This window comes from Colius striatus, chromosome 10 (assembly GCF_028858725.1).
Source record: "Colius striatus isolate bColStr4 chromosome 10, bColStr4.1.hap1, whole genome shotgun sequence".
NCBI lineage: Eukaryota > Metazoa > Chordata > Aves > Coliiformes > Coliidae > Colius > Colius striatus.
The window spans coordinates 29,725,637-29,744,313 of record NC_084768.1 but is presented as its reverse complement, the minus strand read 5'-3'; the positions used below and the strand labels follow the sequence as shown (position 1 = coordinate 29,744,313).

Genomic DNA, 18,677 nt, shown 5'->3' with positions numbered 1-18,677 from the left:
GGGATAGAAGAAAGTACAAACACAGGTTAAAATTAGAAAAAAATGGCAGCTCTCCTGTTTACCAAATACAACTAATCCCTCTGCCCTGATTTTTTAATGATTCTTTGTATTATTACTCATTAGGTTAGTTTGTGCAACAATTTCATGGGGCTCTTGTCCCAAATTAGGACTTCACTGAATTAGAGACGTTGAAACCAGTGCTTCATATTTCAGCCTGACTGGCTTCACGTTGTCTATAAATATAATGGTTTGCCTTTGCTTGCAGAGGAATTGTACCACAGCCCCTGGGAGAGAATCCACATCACTTGATTCTCCAATCTTTGCTCTGTCTTCTCAAGATCCCTTTAAAGCCTGCTGCTGTTCACTCTGGTTGCTCTACCTTCCTCATACATACTCTCCAGCCAGTGGCACAAGCACTACAAAAAAGGTGTTGCTTGTATCACTGGTAGTGATTGCTGGTGGGATTTCCTTGTGAGATCTGCTTTCTGCAAAGAGGATTCTTCATCTGAACATAAACCACTGTGTAAGGTAGACGTGGCGATTACAAATAGTTGCACTTACTTTCATAAATCAAATGTCACTGAGTACTGTAAAAAAGCAGTACCACTCAGTATCTTGCAATTATTTAGATGCCTAAGAGAAGTAGCATCTGTTAGTTTTGTGTTTAAAAGAGAACACTGGTTTGTCAGATAATACTCTGGGGCCATTATTTACAAACCTTTTTTGCTTGAAAAAACAAACATTGGCAGAGTGGAAGTGTGGTATGATGCTTATTGAGCAAACTCGCTGGGCATGATAATAAAACAATTTCTATAAGCTCTAAGCACTGACTCATATCCTAGCTCTGGTAAATGCCTCGAGGCAAAAGTCATGCTGGCCTAAAAAGAGCCAGTTCCAGATCAGTGGAGACTGAGTGATTTGGTGTTCCAGAATGAATTTAATTAAGGCAAGTTTAAAGAATGAGTTTAATTAAGGTAAGTTTAAAAAGGCGTAAAGTAACTACAGGAGAAACTGTAGTAAATCTAATGGCTTACTACACATGTCTTCACCTCACGTGGCTTGATCTAGTGTTGGCTGAAATTCATAGAGCTCCTTGCTATAAAGGATTTGTACACACTGCCCGGCACCTGGATCTGTGTGTTCATACAAAAGAAAAGACCACTGTATAATAAGAACACTCACTTCCAACACTGTGATGAATGGCTGGGCTAGCCAGCCTGGTAAAAAGCACAGAAATATCACCTGCTCTGTGCATTACTGCTTGCTTTGCTTAAAATCTATGTAGGCTTGTAAAGGTGTGAGCATGCCAGGAGGTTTCTTGTAGTGCCTCTGTTCACTGAACTGACATACAAATTATATTAAGCTATAGGAAACTGGGATCTCTTTCAGGCTTTGAGTATGAGCCAAATGGGACCACTTGCTGGGAGATTAGGCAGAGTTTCTAGCAGCAGGAGGGAAAACTGTCATATGTTTGTGATTTCTCAGACTTGGCTTTGGTTAGCAATACATGTAAGCAGGCTCAAGCTAAGAAGCTTTTAGAGATCTCAGCTATACATCTTCCTCACCTGAGAAGGGAATTTTGATTTTTTATTTCCATAAAGTATTCTTGTTATTCTGTGGGATGAGACTAGTTATTTTGTGTAATGCATATACTGAGAAATTTGTTAAAGGAAGTTTCTTACACATTCCCATACTTGAATGGGTCATTTCTCTTTATTTGTTAAAACTGAACCTATTTTCAAGTACTCAGTGATGTTCTTGTATTTTTAAGACCCTACTGCCATTTCATTTTAACTTCAGTATCAGTGTCCTGCAATTTCTATTAATCTTTTCAAGAGCTAAAGCATGGATGATGTTCAGGTACTGCCACAGTCAGTGATTCAGGCACCACAACATTAAATGATTATCCTCTGATGGTCTAACCGATAGTGGCCTATGATGCTAGCAAAAGTATGTGTTCCAAACCCACAAACACTGCTATACTAGGTCTCCAGAGCCATCTACCTGAGCAACTTCCTTCTGGCAAGAGCCGTTAGCAGAAAATTAGGGAAAAAATGTTGAAAAAATAAAGCTAGTTGCTAACTTTCCAGCTTCTGGCCATCAGTTTAATAACTATGTCAACTGGTATCTCCTAACTCAACAGAGCAATTCCTTTTTTGTGAGTCAGATCCCTTTAATGACTCAAGTAAGCTTTTACAGTTTCATATTCTTGGTAACTCTGCAAAGCCGATGTGGTTAAGGGAAAAATTGCGTTTCCATTCAGTGACAATTGCCAGATCCATTTCCCTTCTTGGCATCCTGAAAGTGTAACAACAGTGTGACCAAAGGGAGACAGAGTTTCAGGAGCATAAATTAGAGTATTTAGCCTGTTACAGCTTTATTATAGATGGCAATGTGTGCTAATGAAATTAATCTGTTTGTTCCTTATATCTCAGTGTGAGCCTGTATGCTCAGAAGTTGGAAGTGTTTTTCTCGTTAACTGTAACAAGAAATATAATTAGGAGCACAGGTTGATATCTAATTTAGTGTCAGCCCTGAAGCTTCTTTGCAGACCTGCATTTAAAGTTGCAACAAGGCCACATTATTTGATGATGAGTTAGGTATATATCCTCAACTTCCATTCTGTTAGACTTCAGAACCAAGAGTTTGTATTCACAAGTCTCTCTGCTGAACGTATCACGTCACAAGTCAAGCTGAATGCCAAAGGAGACACTCCAGATGGACTCAGTCTGGCACTCCCGACTCTGGAAAAAAAGGCTGAGGTCAGAACTTAACGCTACTGAATTTAAGGTGTGATTTGTTTCCCTTCCACTTTGATGGGGCTGGGATTTCTCCTTTTATTTTGTCTGTGTAAGGAATACATCACAGCACAAAGTAAGGCTTCCTTGCTTTATTTGGGTACACAAATGTTGCTGAGCTCATTCTCCAGCAGGGCACAGGCATCACAAAAGCACCAGTAATTTTATGTAACCAAGAGACTGAGTCAGTGGGAGGGGGGGGGAAGCAGATATTTTAATAAATAGTAGGTTTAAAAAGCAATCACAGCCCAGACAACAAAATTATCATTGTAAAAATGTTATTTTAAGCCCTATGTTAGATTTTGCAAAATTAAAGGGGATGAAACCCTACTTATTTTAGCTTATTACTGAGTTGAAAGCACTTCTTGAAAGCATAACTGACTGCTCTTCCTTTGCCCTAGTCTTTCATTTGCCTTTCACATTCTGCTAGTCTGTTACTCTGAGGTTCCTTGAACCACTAACAATTGTTATTTTTTTCTACAAAGAATGAGCTTTGGTTTGGAGAGCTACTGACTGTGTGGTGTGATGTGGGTGCTCACAAGTGACAAAGAAAATCTGGGTCCAGCTTGACAAATACTCCAGTTGATTGACTCAGTCTTGTTTCTAATTTAGACCATTAATAGTTGATTGAATATTCTAACTTATGAAGGATGAATTTCTTCTTAGGAGTGTATGAATACTATGTTTTGATTTTGTACTTTTATTATGGGTAATAAAATACTGTGCCAGTACTGTATTATGGATGGCCACATCCCACAGCTCCCTTTCTGCCCACATCCTATCCTGACCTTCCCTCCACTGTTCTGGCATAACTCAAGGTGGAGTTTTGCACCCAACGTGGTGCGAGAACTGATCCAGCAAAATGAAATCCAGCACTTCTCCCCATCCTCAATGTTTCTAATCAAACCAGTGTCCACATTCAGTTTATATTACAGCTGTGATAGGGTTGTATTGCTGTGAAAAAGAGAGTAGTATATCACTGTGAGAGAGACCAGCAGCAAAGAGTAGGACTGTCTGTACTTTTAAGTCAGAACTGTCAACCTCTAAGCTCTATTATGTTAGCATTCTGGGTTGTTTATTGTTATGTTGAACACCTTGTGATCAAAAGTAGGAGTTGACAGGTGTATAAAGAAAACAATGCAAGCACAAGGTAACAGTGAGATCACACTGGTCAACATATTAAAAGGTAGTGACTGGAAACCACCATATTAATCACAGCTGAGCTTTTCCTGTTAGTATCACAGCAGGGATGAATGTTGAGGAGGACGCAGTTGAGGTCCATGTGACATCTCTGCAGACACCTCTGTGGAATGATTCCCATACGTGTCATTAGTTTTAGATAGCTTCACTCATTGTCCTGTGATGAATCTGTGGTTAGAAAATCATCCACAACACTCATGGAAAATGAATTTTTTCCCCATTGTCTCCTCTTTCTTTGAATCCCTCAAATAGCTCCCTTCCTGTTGTATCACTCAAAAACTACTTCCAACTCCTTTCTCAGTTCATCTGTGCCTTTTCTATTTGGAGACACATTATGTTTCTGAAGTATCTGGATGCCAGCCTCCACTGTACCCCTGCTAGACTTGCTTTCTTGTTTCTGTCATCTGTTTGGGAGGCATTTCCATAAGTAACAGCAGAACTATGTGTAATCCTCCCCTGTCCCTTCTTAAAAGTCATCTTTGTCTGGGTCCCCAAAGAGAGGGTGCCAACAGTTAGGGTCTGGTGCTGCTCCTGCTGGACAGCGTCTCTCCATTCTCTACAGGCTTCCCTTTCTGGACCTTTCAGAAACAAACACAAATATACATGTTCATATGCATATGTAATTTGTACTCAATACCTGGGGTAACAGCTCAACTGTGACAATTGCTGTACAATCAAGTCCAAGCTGACAGTGAAAGCACCATATTCAGTGGTTTCTTTGTCTCTTTAAAGCTATAATGTTTGATGAGCTTTTGTTGCTAGGAAGTGCTGTTACCTTAGCTATTGCACTAAGCCTCCCTAACCCTCACAGCTGTACTTTCAACTCCTGATATGTATTTGCATATTTACAGCTTCTATCTCCTTATCAGGTCTAAATATGATATTGAGACCAAGGTTACAGCAGTGCAAAGCTGTCAGTTTGACATACTGCATCACTGCTAGCAAGGATGTGTGTCCTTCATGATACATACAGGAGGAAAATAACAATTGGAAAGCAAATCATATCCAGTTAGGACTAGACTTCTGTTATATCTAGATCTAGAAATTGCCATCCTGGACCAGGTTGTCAGTTGGTTTAGTTCATTATTCTGTCCTTAAGACTGACTCATAGTAGCAGTTTTCAGTGAAGATGCACTGGAGTACACTATACTACAGATAATATAATACGTTATATATACACTATATTTCTAGTAGATGTCACATAATATTATATACTATAATATATTACATACTTTCATGGAATAACCTCTCTGTAAGGAATTTCTTCCTAATACTCCTTAATTCAATGATAAGCTTGTGCTTTGAAACATGCTTATCTCCTTCCCGTGAAAAGCCCTCATGTAACTATAAGTATTTTTTTTAACTCCACAAAAGTCTAATGCAGAATTTTGGAAATAGCAGACCTCACTACATTGAGGTCATGAGTAAATTGTGCTTGGATTGTGTCAAGGTCACAGATTTACTAGCTTTCTTGCGTTCTTCTGGAAAGTCCTGTATTTCTTGCCCTTTCCCTGGAGCTTGGGGTGGTGGTGGGGAGCTGTACTCTGCAGCTGCAGTTCTTAGCTGGGCAGGCAGCACACATTGCTTGACTAGTCTGGCAGAGCTAGGGTTGATGCCTTGCTTTTTGCTGAACAGAATGATGCATCATTCTTTAAAGACTAGTTGGTTAATCTTAGTCAAAGCTTTTCCTAGCAAATCTCACTCTTCCTGCATGTCATGTAACTACTTTTTTACCCTTATTTTTAATTTTGCTTATAACTGGTGTTCTTTTGTTGAATCACACTGGCTTATTTCTTAATGAATCTTGTAAAAAGAATGCTGTCATAGGGGTGAAATTAGGGAAACAGCCAGGAGTCACAGTGATGTCAGGCAGCCTGTATAACACTTGTCATTAGTGACATTCTACGCAGCTCTAGTACAACGTCCCAAAGTATTGTGCTGTCTTCCGGGCTGGCTGCGAATTGCCAGTTGCCAAACATTAGTATTCCGGTGTAAAGACCAAAACTTCTCTGTGAATACCATTAGAACTGGGTCACTGACAGAAGGTGCATGGCAGCTGAACATGCAGAATAACTGAAGCCATCTCCTTCTTGTACAGAGCAGAAATACTGAGAGTGAAGATTATGTGTATAGTGTGAGCAGAATGACAAATGACAGGCCTTGGTGATATACTTGTTTGATGGTGTTAGTGATGCAGTTCAGCCTTGGAAACACTGCAAATAGGTGATCAGCTGGGTTTTATGTGGCACTGGTTTTGCTAAATGTTCAAATTTAATAGGAATTCCAATGATTAAGTATTTCCTTTTTTAGAGGAAATTCTCTTGCTCAGCAGCACCCTAATAACGTCTACTATGTCACATTTTCTATTCTGTTTGGAGTAAAGGAGTTTTAACCTCACAGCTTCAAGCTGTATATTTCTATTCCAGCTCCAGGAATTATTCCTGGAGCTGTGTGCTCAGCAGTCATAGAAGTGCTGCAGATGTATTTATGTCGTTTCAGAAAACGTTACGGAATAAGCTGGACTAGACTCTTGTGTTCTGCCTTACCAAAGACCCTTTAAACCGGCTAGAGAAGAATGGAAGGGAACTCTTCCTGGATAACATCCTTCCAGCTATCTTCTGAATCAGAAGGACATGCTGAGACCTTCTTTATACAGAGCGAATGGAAGCTGGAAGCCAGGGAAAAGAAGTATCTGGAACCGAAAAGAGAAACGGAATGAACTGAGTATTAGATGAGTCTCAGTGAGTGAGCCATATAGGCTCACTTTGTGAGGCTTTTGCTTTGTGTTAGTAAGTCTGGGTAATGTAACAATCAGCTCCTTTGTAAGGCTTTATTAATTATTCTTCTGCCTTTTGTGGATGTGACAGGATTATTTCTGGACACAAACACAGTGAGCATAGGCGTGGCATCACACCACGCTCTGCCTCATTCATCTGTACCCCTTTTTCCTGCCAAGCCTCTCATGACTTGTTCACTTTTATTTAAGGCTGGGGAAAAAAAAAGAAAAAAGACTTCAGAAAAATAGCTCACATGGAAAAGAAAAAATCAGGTCACTCAGATTGGTCTGCAGATTCAGGTCATGTTCAGTGACGAGTTTAAATGGAAAAAAATACAGGAGAATCAGTAAAACGAGGAGTGTTTTTCCTATTCCTTCGACATAAAACCTCACTGGTTATTTTGTTTCAAAAATATCAGAAAGACATCTCGAGTCCAAAATATTAAACAGGGATTAAAGAGAGAAGGAGATAATCCAGAAGCAAACCAAACACCGTATTTTCACAAGTAAAACGTGCAGTTCGCTCCCCAAACAGCTTTTCGATTCAGAGTAATAAAAAGGGTTTTTACATTGTTTTGAGTAAAACACTGAACCAGAAGGCAATTATTTGCAATTCTACCTAAAAATAACAACTGAAGGTTGGTTTTTAACGTGTTTCAAAGGCAGGTAGTGTGATTCAAATTCTTACAGTGACTTATCTTCCCATATTCATGAATTCTGTTTTGGTACATGAAGCAAACAGGTATGAGCCAGTGCAGGGTGGCCCACAGGCCATAACCAACAGATAACTAATTGGCGTCTGTGTTGCAATGGGGCAAAGATCCAGCCAAATTATGACAAGGCACTGTGCCATCCTCATAGACTCACATTATCACAGGTGCCAGGATTCCATAAATGTGCATTATTTACATTTAGTTAGGGCAAGATTCCCATCTGGGAAATTCCACATGGCTGTCCATCTCTATCATATACAATGACAATGGAGAAAGAGCTCTGTGACTAATCCAGCATCCTGAAATAGTTTCCAGCAAGAATTTGAGGGTTTTTTTTGACAATTATTTTGAAATGCTCCCACTTGTCTAGGTAAGTAAATCAGTTGAAAGTGTGGTTTTGTTGTCTTTGTACAAAATTAATAAACAAATTGCCGCTACCAGCAACATCACCAGGCCGCCCCTGCTGAGGGGACAAGATCACTGCACACTCAGGATGGATGATGCTTTATTCCAACTAATTGTTTACACCATGTGCTTTTATCTGCTAACACAAGTACCTCCTTTCACTCCACCCTGTGCCCATCTCTTCTGTACCCTCCACCTCTCGCGTTGCAACCCGAGATCTTCTGGATGCCTACAACGAGTCAGACTCCTGGTTGAAGAATTCTGAGCCTTTTCATCTTGGTAAAAAGGGAGAAAGAATTGATTCTTTTGCAGCAGCAATGTTCCTGGCTATGTACTAGTGAGAAAAATGGACAACTTTGAAGTTGCTTTTGTGAAAAATGAATGCAGAAGCTGGTAACTTATACCCTAGGGAAATAATTTGCAAAGACAAAAATGCTGAGAGGGTGTGAATTATTGAGATGAAACACAAGATGATGATATATGCTCTGATTACTCCTTGAGGTAATGAATCTCTGTAGGTTTGTCTTTTCAACCCAGGAGACAGTGAACTGCATCTTTATCTGCACCATGATGCCATCTCACTCTCCATGGAGAAGCGGGCTGCAGCTCTTGGTGGCATAGCTGGTAAACATTTGGTCTTCCTGTAGAGAGCTGGGGGCTGCCCGTGGAGGCTCCTGACACCCCAGCACTTGGGGGGAGGTGGGGGCAGGGCTTCGTTCCCACCGCATCACGTTGGAGGAGCTGATGGGCCTCTTGAAACCACGTGGGGCTGCTTCCCAAATGCTCTCCACATCTGGTGACTCCACAGGAAAGATCCTGCGCTCACCTTGTGTTTTCAGAGGCAATTAAAAAATTCTTGAGGTGGAAGCTCGTTGCTGCTGAGCCCCTGAGCTGGTCTCAGATCGTGACGCTGGGGGCAGGAATGCTGCCCTCGCTCCCTAGGACGCACTACTGCATCGGGCATCCTCAGGCTACACCCCTCAGCCTCCTTTTGTGACCACAACGTGGCAGCCCCGTCTCTCCTCTCCCGGGACGGAAGCAGAGCATCTGCATAACCTCCTGAGAGCCAGGGTGCTGGACCGTCCTTCCCTTCCGTCCGTGCGGGGCCGGGCCGCGTTCCCTCTCCCGCCTCGCACCTCCCCCCGCCCCTCCTTCCCTGCCCCCGCACGCTCCCCGCCCCGGCCAAGTCTCGCGCCTCTTCCCCGCCGCGCGGCCGGTGCTCTCGCGATAGGCGGCGGCCGGCGGGCGCGGGGGGCGGGGGGGCGGCGCCGCGGCGGGCGCTGCGCTCGCGCTCGCTGACAGGCGGCGGCGGGCGGGAATGTCCCTCCGCCCCGCGCGCAGGTGGTGGCGGCCACGGTGGCGGCGGCGCCGCCCCGGCTCTCCGTGACTCCCGCCAGCCATGGCCGGCTCCGCGCCGCGGCAGCCCGACTCGTGCCGCGCCCGCCGCTGAGCAGAAGCCGCCGCGATGAGGAAGGGCCGCTCCCGGGGGGACAAAGCGGCGGCGGCGGCGCCGCCACCGCCGCCGAGGAGAGAGCCCGGGCGGGCGGTGGCCGGCAGCGCGGCGGAGCGGAGAGCCACCCTGCTGGGGGGCGGCGGCAGGAAGGAGCCGGAGGACGCCAGGGCCGTGGGGGCGCCTTGCCGGGAGGCGCTGGAGAGGGTAAAGCCGGGGCGTGGGGCCGGGGCGGGGGGGGGCGGCTCGGGCCGGCGGCGGCCGTTGGCATGGCGACGCGCGCCCCGCGTGGCGGGGGACCGCGGCGGGCGGGGGCGCCCGGCGGTGCCGCCCTCCGAGCCCGCCCGGGCTGCGGCTGCCGCAGTCGCCGGGCAGGGGTGCGCCCGGACCGGGCGGGAGCTGCCGGGGCTCCGGCGCGGGGGAGAGAGTCGCGGGGGGCGGCTGTAGGCCGGGGTCAGGGAGAGGTGGAGTGCTGCGCTCGGCCCGGGGGGGAGGCGGCGAACCCCAAGCATCCTCTGCGCTCCGTGCGCGCCTTCAGGTAGGTGTCCCTAGGAGAGGACAGGATAGATTTGGTGGTCACAACGGGGGTGCTGGTGTGTCGATGTTCCAGCGGCGTGGTGTAGTGTGGACTGAGTGGTGGAGGAGTCGTCGCGTTGCCAGAAGTCCTGCCTGCATGCCGATGAAGAAGCGATTGGAGGATGCAGTGAAATCTAGTTTGTGTTATATGCCAGCTGGTATTAATGATGAGCGAATACTTTTTTCGAGTAACCTTCTGTAGGTCACTGCTAACTGTGCCGTTAATTATAATGCATTTTCTGACATGTTTTAGGTCTTGATTCGCAATGCAAGGTGTAGTTTATGTAGGAATCATACCTTTGCAGATATTGGAAAAGCCAGTCTTGGTAAAAGTGAGAGTGCGCAAGTTCAGCGCTTCCACTGCTACGGCTTTCATCCCCACTAAAAAGGGATGTACTGATTGCTCTTCAGTGTTACAGAGATGAGAGAGCCAAGAGGTCTTTATTTTGATATGTTTTAATATTTCTGCTTTTATGAGAGAGAAAAATGGGACTTGAGACTTAGCAGGTTAAAAGTGTAGATGGCAACTAATCCTTTTGGGGTTTTTTTTTGAAGAGAAGGAGAAAGTATCACCAGTATGAAGACTTCCAGGATCCAGTAATTTATTGCTTTGTTTTGCCATTTTTAGGACCAAAGTCCTTGACTTTTCATGTCAAAAAGTTGCCTTAAAATTACGTCGTTGTTGCAGATGGACAAATTGACTTTATTTATTTCTTTTTAATAATTTATAAGGGTTTTTTTCTTCAAGAGCTTCGTTAAGTTGCCTTTAATTATAGAGGACTTGTATTTTGGCTTTCACTTGTGGATATCTCCTGAATGTGGATTTTTCAGACTAGGCCCTGGAAGAAGAGAGCTCTGGTTTTTTGGATGTTGTTTTATTCTGCAGTACATTGTTAAGCCAAGTGGTTAAGAGGTGCTGCTGCCTTTGATGCTTATCACTTCGTGAAATAATTAAACACCACCAATACCTTTACTCAGGCAAAAAAAAATCTAGAAGCAGAAGACAGAACTTAGTCTCTTCCCAACTCTCCATGAACATAGTGATTCTTTGGGCTGTGGAATGCAGTAGCAAGGCCATTGTTTTACTGTTTTGACACATTGTGTATGAGATTGACATGGAAATTAACAAGTTATTTCCATTCCTTGGTAGTTGTGAATGAAACGTTTTTACAATCACATGCAGAACCTGCAGTACACCATCTAATGTGTTGAACACTCAGAAAGTTTCACCAACACAACATTAACATTGCAAAACAGGAAAGGCTGCAGATTTAGAAATGTCAGTTTTTGAGATGCAGTAGGCTTTTTAATAGGAGATAGTGCCAGTTTGTTTATAGCTCAGGTGCTCTGACTAAGACCTGATATGACTTGTAAGAACAGGTCTTTATGTGCTGGCAACTATTCAATGTGATGGATTCTTTGAGGAGTTTTTCAGCTAAAATTACGAGAACTTCTACTCAGGTTGTGTGAGGGGCCCCTCAAACTTCAAATGAGAACCTTCTATCCCTTCTTCCCTTTTGTCTTACGTTTGAAGTGGTGGATGTTTTGTAAATGTGGTAAGCAACTGGAAATAAATCGTCATGTTTAATAAACAGGCAAAATAAACCTAGTCACAGAGTTTCTGCCTTTAATATAAATAATCCAGTATTTCTTTACACATGAGGAATTGGTAGTGTGGATGTGGTGGAAAAGGCCTTCTGAGATGTAAAAAACAGTGTGATACTCCAGTTCCACTGATGCAGCTAGTAGCTTGACAAATATTTCCTTTGGGGCCACTTCTGATTTAAGTAGCCCTGTTGTTTCCAAGCCTGTGGTGTGCCTTCAGCTGTACCAATGCAGCAGTGAGCACAGCTGCAGGAAACCCTTCTGAGTTAAATTCAGATTTCACAGTTTGTTTGCCATAGAGTTGCAGCAGTTTGTGGTTGGGGGAGACTAAGCTACTTTAATGCTGGAAAAAGTACTTATCAGACTGTGACCATAGTAGTTAATCACTGTGCTGACCTTTAGGCCTTTGAAAATTGGGTCCTTCAACGTGCTGGGCTCGTGGTTCTGACATGTACATACGATTAATGTTCTCAGTTTTTGATGAGTTATGTAAGACTGTAAAAGTGATTGCACTTGGTCACATTAGAGATCCCTCTAGCTCAGTATCCTGCCTTTCTGAGCTGCCAAAAGTAGATGCTTGGAGAAGAGTATAGTGTATATTAAGGAAATACCTCTCCCGGCCTCCGGTAATTTGTGGCTTACAGGTTTCCGGAACTAGAGGTGATATTTGTTTTTAGTGCCCCAGGTGGGTTTTTTCTTCTATGAATTTGTCCAATCAGTATTTGAAGCCAGGTATGCTTGCAGCATCCACAACATCCTGTGGCTGAGTGTTGGAAGGTTTAAACACTTTTTGCGTGGAAAAAACACTTCTTTTTGTTTGTTTTTGAACATGCTTGTTTAATGCCTTGTTGGTTAATTCTTATATTGGAAGAGGTGATGGAAAAGAGAATCCATGTTCTTCTCTGTGGCTTATGGCTTGATGTTTTATTCCCCATCTCTTTCTTGTGACGCTTCCAGAAGTGTTTTAGAAAGAAGTGACTCAGTCCTTCTCGTCGTCCTTGCTGTTTTGTTTGGAGATAGCAATGCACAGATCAGAGGAACAGAACTGGGGAACAATAACCAGGACTGACTACAGTATTTCAGCATATGACACTCTGTAAACTTATATAGCATATTATGTTTTATTCTTTAATCTTCTTCCTTCTTGATGATCTTTAAGCATTAACTCGACAGTTTCCGTGGAACTGTCATAACTCCACAGTCACTCTTTTAAGTGGCAGTAGCTATTTCAGAAATTAACACTGGTATGTCAGTTTAGGCTTTCTGTTTTACACGATGTCACTTGACATTTATCTGCATGTCATCTTATCTGCTGTTTTACAATCCACTTAAACAGTGTCATTAAAGTCATCTTCAGATCTTTGACCATCGCTTTTGCAACCTTGAAAAACTCGAAGCATTGTCAGCAAACTGTCACGTAAGTGTTAAGCTTATTTGCTAGATTTACTTTAAAATGTCAAAGATATTGATCCTAGAACAGATCTTTGAGGGACTGGTGATGCTTTTTTTTTAGAGGAAAAAGGCTAAATGTTCTAACTTCTTATTTCCTGTTTGTAAATCAGTCATTAATTTGTAGTTGAATTGTCCTTCTTACCCAGTGATGGTTTAGTTTTGTTGAGTGAGGGCATATTTGTAAAACACAGACAACTTGGATTTCCATGACATTATCAGTTTAGTTGTTGTCTGTTTTCTGGCCACGTTGAAGGAGAAAAATGGGAAGTTGAGGTGAAAGTTGATGGTCACCCTCATCCAGAGGCGTGTTCTAATTGTTAGATTGTTTCCATATCATACTTACATAATTAGTTGGAGACATCATGATGTTTATTGTGACAGATCTCATATGGATTGTAGCCAGTATTTGTCAGAGGTGGTTTTATTAGCATTTACTACTTCAAGTATAAGTCAAGGTCAAAGTTCTCATATAAAGGATTCTTCAGTGTCTGGAAGATAGACTGAAGTGTGATATGATGGAAGTATGCAAGACCATGGTTGATGTGCAGAAGGTAGGTAGCAAAGTGTTGAGCTAGGAGTCAGTCTTAAAGAGAGCTGAATCTTCATGCACAAGGTAATGCAGGCATGATTTGCTTTTTTGGACAAAGGATGTAGTGGATACAAAAGCATTTGGAGACAGAGGGGTCTAGTGAAGGTTGTTTAATAGGCAGACTGCATGCACCTGAGGAACACAACTGAAATGAACTGCTGTCTAGGAGAAGATTAGAATGAGACAAATGCATTGATGTTCCCTTCAATTATCTGTAGGGAATGTCTTTGTATAGTTTTTTCCACTATGAGTATTAGCCAGCCTTTAGCAAGTCTAAATCCTGACATCCTCTGAAAGGGGTAGAATAAACAGATATGAGGAAAGCTGAAGTATTGTGGACTACTAGGAGGACGGAGGTTGAGGGTCAAAAGAGTAAAAGTGGAGGACATTGAGCACCACTGAACAGCATTCTCTGCTCTGAAGGCATCCAGAGGACTGGTGGGTGCTGCCCAGTGGTGCTTTACTCAAAGATGTGACAGGGTGAGGGAACAGAAACAGATTCCATAGTTTTCAGCATTGTACCCTCACTTCTGCCAAACTTCCCTCTCATCTGGCTCTGGGTGGCCAAGCCAGGAGCGGATTTATGAGCAGATTCTATGACTTGGTGATTTTGTATGACAATAAAGAGATGGAGAGGAATACAACATCAGAATCTCAACAGGCAATTGAAGTGGCTGGTAGAAGGACTGCAAATTGTAGGGGTGGGATTTTGTGTTAGATGGAGCTTTTGTCTTGTGTAAAGTTTACCTTGGCTGCAACTGGTGAAGGATTTGACTGAAACATTGCTATACTTGGAGCATCCCCTTACTGCATGTGTGTTCATTGTATGGGAGTATGTTCTTTGGGACGTGTGGGAAATGTCCAGCAAATGGCAGGAGGAATGCTGCATACACAACATTGAGAAAGAAGGAAAACTTTCTTAGTGCTGGACAGCTTTGTGTTGGGGGGAGCATTTTCTATAGGACTGTCAGTGCAGTATACTATCTCCAGCTGTAAATTTTGATAGGCCTGAAGAAAGGAGAAACTGTGCATTTCCCAGACAGTCCTTGATAGTAAGTATTTCCTGAGCTTTGAACAAAGTAACTGACTTAAATCATTTAATTATTGCAGTCATTTGGAATTGTAGTGCTACAAGCTTTCTGAGAGTGGCAAAAGTATTGCTTCACCTGTCTTTGAAACTTTGTAGATCTGTATGTCTCCAAGCCAAAATGGATTACTGTGGTTATCCAGCTTCATTTCCCCACATGTGCAGGCTGTGCAGCTTTCCTCAAAGATAAATTAAAACATCTCTCTTAGAAATTGATCTTATCTTAGTCTTAGATCATGGTGTGTCTGTCACCTCTTCTGGAAAGCTCTGCCAATGTTTAATTATTCCTGCAGTTAGGAAACTAAACCACATCTTATTTCAAGGCTTGTTTTGTCTGATGTCCAACTTTTGTCTGTGTAATATGCCTATGCTAGCACAGGCTGTAAAATTTCTCTACTATCTGATATCTTTTCCATATATAAGTATTTGAAACATAAAATCTAAGCTTCAATTGGAACAGAAGACACTTGGGTTCTTTTGCACTTTGTCCTTTTTCACCCAATTGTTCTTAGAGTGTGTACATCAAAAATAGGTAGTATTCTGTCAGCAGCTGGGAGCAGCCTGGTCACAGGTAAGGTTACATCCCCACTAGTGTTTGATACTTGTCTTTTTACATTTTCAAGGGCTGCTTTGCCACAGTTGGGTGTGTCCTGTAAAGGAGAGTTTTGTAATATTATTCCTATGTGGATGTTTCTACTCCGTGTGTCCGGGACATGGTGCAAACCAGTCTGAGGCTGCTTAGAAAGCTTTTCCCCACTTCTGTTCTGGCAGAGTTTTATATTTTGTGGTTTGTAATTTTTTTGTATGTGTGAGGGTTTTGTTTCTTAGGTTTTTTTTGTGGGATGGGGAGGAAGGGATGGCAAAGGATCTTTTCCATTGACTTCTCACACTGTTTGGGGTTTGTTTCAGGGTTTTTTTTTGAAAGCAGTCAGTGACCAGCAGGGAGAAACTGGCCAAACCCCAGAGTGCTAGTCAGATTTGTTTTGCCTCCACAGCTGCAAAGAAGCTGCTACCACACTGCTCTTGCTGCGTGGTAAGCCTGGAAATTGAAGAGATCTTTCTTTTTCTCCTAATTGGAACTTTTGTGCTTCGAATACCATAAGTGTGTTCTCTTTTTCTTTTTATTCCCCCTTGTAGGTGCCATCAGGGCTATTAAAGGCAGTACCTCTATTGTGACGATAGACTACGTAACAGTTTGATGTTCTTTGGTTGTTTATACCATGAGTCTTCCCTTTTGTTTGATAGGTGAAGAAAGAAGCTTTTGGAGTTCTGTGGTGTTTTGCTTCTGAGCTTTCTCTACACCTCTGTTTTTCAGACTGTTGATCTGAGCTCTGTTGCAGCGCTTGTTCTGCTCCTCTAACCATGGACCCTTAATGGAGCTTCACTTGAAGAAGATGGAAGTTTATTTCCAAAATTCAAGCAAATAAACATAATCAAATGGACACACAACTAGCAATGCAGGTTGCATTTCCAATAAAGTGTAGCTTTTAATATTCCCATTACAAATTCCATAAAAGCAAATATAGATTAAACATAGCCAAACATGTTCTACAAGTATCATTGCCTCTTCTTCTCAGAGGAGAGTCAGAGTGCTGCTGAATTCTAGAAGATCAGGAACCATCTGTTTACAAAAATGCTTACAGCTACCTGTTTAGGGATAGTGTTGCAGTTTAGGGCTGATTTTAGGGCAATTCTGTCCTGTGCCTGGAGCTAAAGAAAGGAGCTAAAGAAAGTCTTAAGGACTGTGCTGTGGATGTGACTTATTGTTAGAAACTACTATTTGTAGACCCCAGACTTCCTTTTCCCATCTGTCTTTGCTGACTATCTTTTTGTCTCCCTCATTTTAGATAGAGAGAGAAAAAAAATAAGTGGTACTTTTTCTTTTTTCTGTATAAGAAGATGCCAAGTTCTAACCTGTAGAGCTTCTAATATGATGAACCAGAGTCTGGAATGTATGGTTGGCTGGCAGGCATTCTTATTCATCGTCAGAGTTTAATTACTTAATCTTATGCCTTTCTTTATGGTGAAATAAAGGTAGTGAAGAAGCCAGAGCATAGTTATGGAAGGAGTTGCTTCCTATGATGTGTGTCTGTTTTCTTTCTCTGTCCATTTCCTGAGGAGGCAAGACAAAAAGCCAGAAAGAACAAATCTCTCAGTGTCCTGTAGGTATGTCTTACTGCCTTCCATAAGGTGACTTGCTGATGCCAAAGCTACTGCTGGTTGGCTTCTTTGTTAGCCATGGTTTTCTTGCTGTATTTTGACCAGGCAGCAGTGACAGCTGTTGGCAGTGTTGTTAATTTGTGTGTTCATACTAATGTAGGGGGGGCAGGGAAAAGTGATTGAAGAAAAGAGTGGTCTAAAAGCGGGCAAAAGGGAATGGAGACAAGTGATCACTATGTGCTTGTTAGATAATAACAGAACTGAGCCGAAAGACTCATGTAGAATCAGACAAAAGGAACGTAGAGTCGAATGGCCAATTGTGCCATGGGCTTGTGAGATAATAGTAAAATAGAACCAAAGAGCATATGGCATTTCCCTGGCCTGATATAATAAAAACATAACCTCCCTCAAAGCTGAATATTAATGGACAAACATAACTTGTCTACATTGATTTGTGTAAATCAATAAGTGGGTAGGCATTGCATCAGCAGCTTAGATGATTCAGCTCGCCTGCGTGAGATTTCAATTTCCTGCTCCAAGTGAAGGATAAGAGCAAATATTGTGTTAGCCACATAAATCTGGTATAGTGTTTATTAGAATTATTAAGCAGGCAGTGAAAAGATTATGAATATACAGATGTTCATGTTGCTAATGATTTGCATCTGGGTTCTTCAGCACCATGTATTTGTCCAAAAGGCGTATAGAAGTGAAGGAGTCAAAAGGAGTCTTCTATCAGAATTGTCTGGATTTGTTGTGGGACCAATTGTTTTTATAGTCATAATCAATTAAAAGCTTGAAGGGAAAAGCTGCTGCTACTTAAGTATTTGTTACAGAGCACTTACAGATAGCAATGGAGTGCTGTCCAAGGCTAGGATTAGGCATCTACAAAGGCTGTAGCAATGCTGTGAATATACTCATGACTGTGCTTTGGGAAGCCAAGCAATATCAGTGTGTACTGTGGTGGAGGATGGGATGTACGTTAGTGACTTCATACCTGAAAAGTGACTGACTTCTTGAGCAAGCTCATGTGCCTTCTTGAAGCACAAAGAATGTAAATGTCCTGCCTGTTGAGGTAGTCCTTAAAACCTCTATAAGAGGCAATTCTTTCTTGTTATCTGTTTATTTTTATTGCCTGAGCAGCCTGCTGTCCATATAACTTTGGTACTTATAAGAAATGCAATGTGTTATTATAGATACAATGATAGGCATTTATTTAAAATGAAAGATTCTTTCTCTCATTTAATTCTTATTCATGGCAACTGAAGTCATCTGAAGCTAAGGAAGCAGTGAAGGCCAGCAGGCTAGTGAACTATTTGAGACTAAACCAAAAAGCTTTATCACCCATGAAGACCTTGTTCCTCAAGAACCACAGTAGCTAAGTAGATGAGGTATGTAGAGTCATAACATTTCATTTCCACATCAAACAAAGATGTGCTGTGGTTACTGTCTTTTTGTAGTGATGTAGTACTCTTGAAACCTGGTGAAAATGCTGCACTTTGGAGGAAGAAACTAAGTCAATGGTCACTCAAGCTTCTACTTCCTTGTAAGAAAAATTTGTTCAGATCTGCTGTTGAGTTTGAGGGAAAACAGGTTCTCAGGAAAACTTCACATGAGTGCTTCTTATTTTTGCTGTGCATTGATGTGCTTGTCCCTGTGCTCATGGAGACAAAAATATTGATGCCAGAGAATTGAAACTTTCACTGTCACAAAACCAAAAATATTATGGTTTTTATGCTGCAAAGAACAATCTGCTCCAGTGATGATAACTCCAGATTAAAATGTATCATAGTCTGGCATGGATAGAAACAGTGTTCTAACTCTTAGCAGACCGTTGTGCCATGTTAGATTTTATTCTGCTGCTAATCT

The 18,677-nt window shown here is 42.3% G+C and overlaps 2 protein-coding genes and 1 long non-coding RNA gene across 8 annotated transcripts in view; 2 read left to right on the top strand and 1 right to left on the bottom strand.

Moving 5' to 3' along the window:
* The window catches only part of LOC133626202 (uncharacterized), a 31,407-nt gene extending 23,480 nt beyond the window's left edge, over nt 1-7,927 (top strand). Inside the window, exon 3 of the long non-coding RNA XR_009819339.1 lies at nt 6,498-7,927. This is a non-coding gene — a long non-coding RNA (uncharacterized LOC133626202). The remainder of the gene's footprint in view (nt 1-6,497) is intronic.
* PRDX1 (peroxiredoxin 1) overlaps nt 1-18,677 on the bottom strand; it is a 354,386-nt gene that overhangs the window by 122,094 nt on the left and 213,615 nt on the right. The window lies entirely within an intron of this gene.
* MAST2 (microtubule associated serine/threonine kinase 2) overlaps nt 9,155-18,677 on the top strand; it is a 190,336-nt gene continuing 180,813 nt past the window's right edge. For 5 of the 6 annotated variants that reach the window (XM_062003288.1, XM_062003286.1, XM_062003282.1 and 2 more), the window contains exon 1: nt 9,155-9,549. In XM_062003288.1, the coding sequence (XP_061859272.1) occupies nt 9,358-9,549 (192 nt within the window). In that variant the 5' untranslated portion in view covers nt 9,155-9,357. Of the gene's footprint in view, nt 9,550-9,784; nt 9,881-18,677 lie in introns of those variants that run through there. The other variant, XM_062003283.1, reaches the window with a different exon arrangement.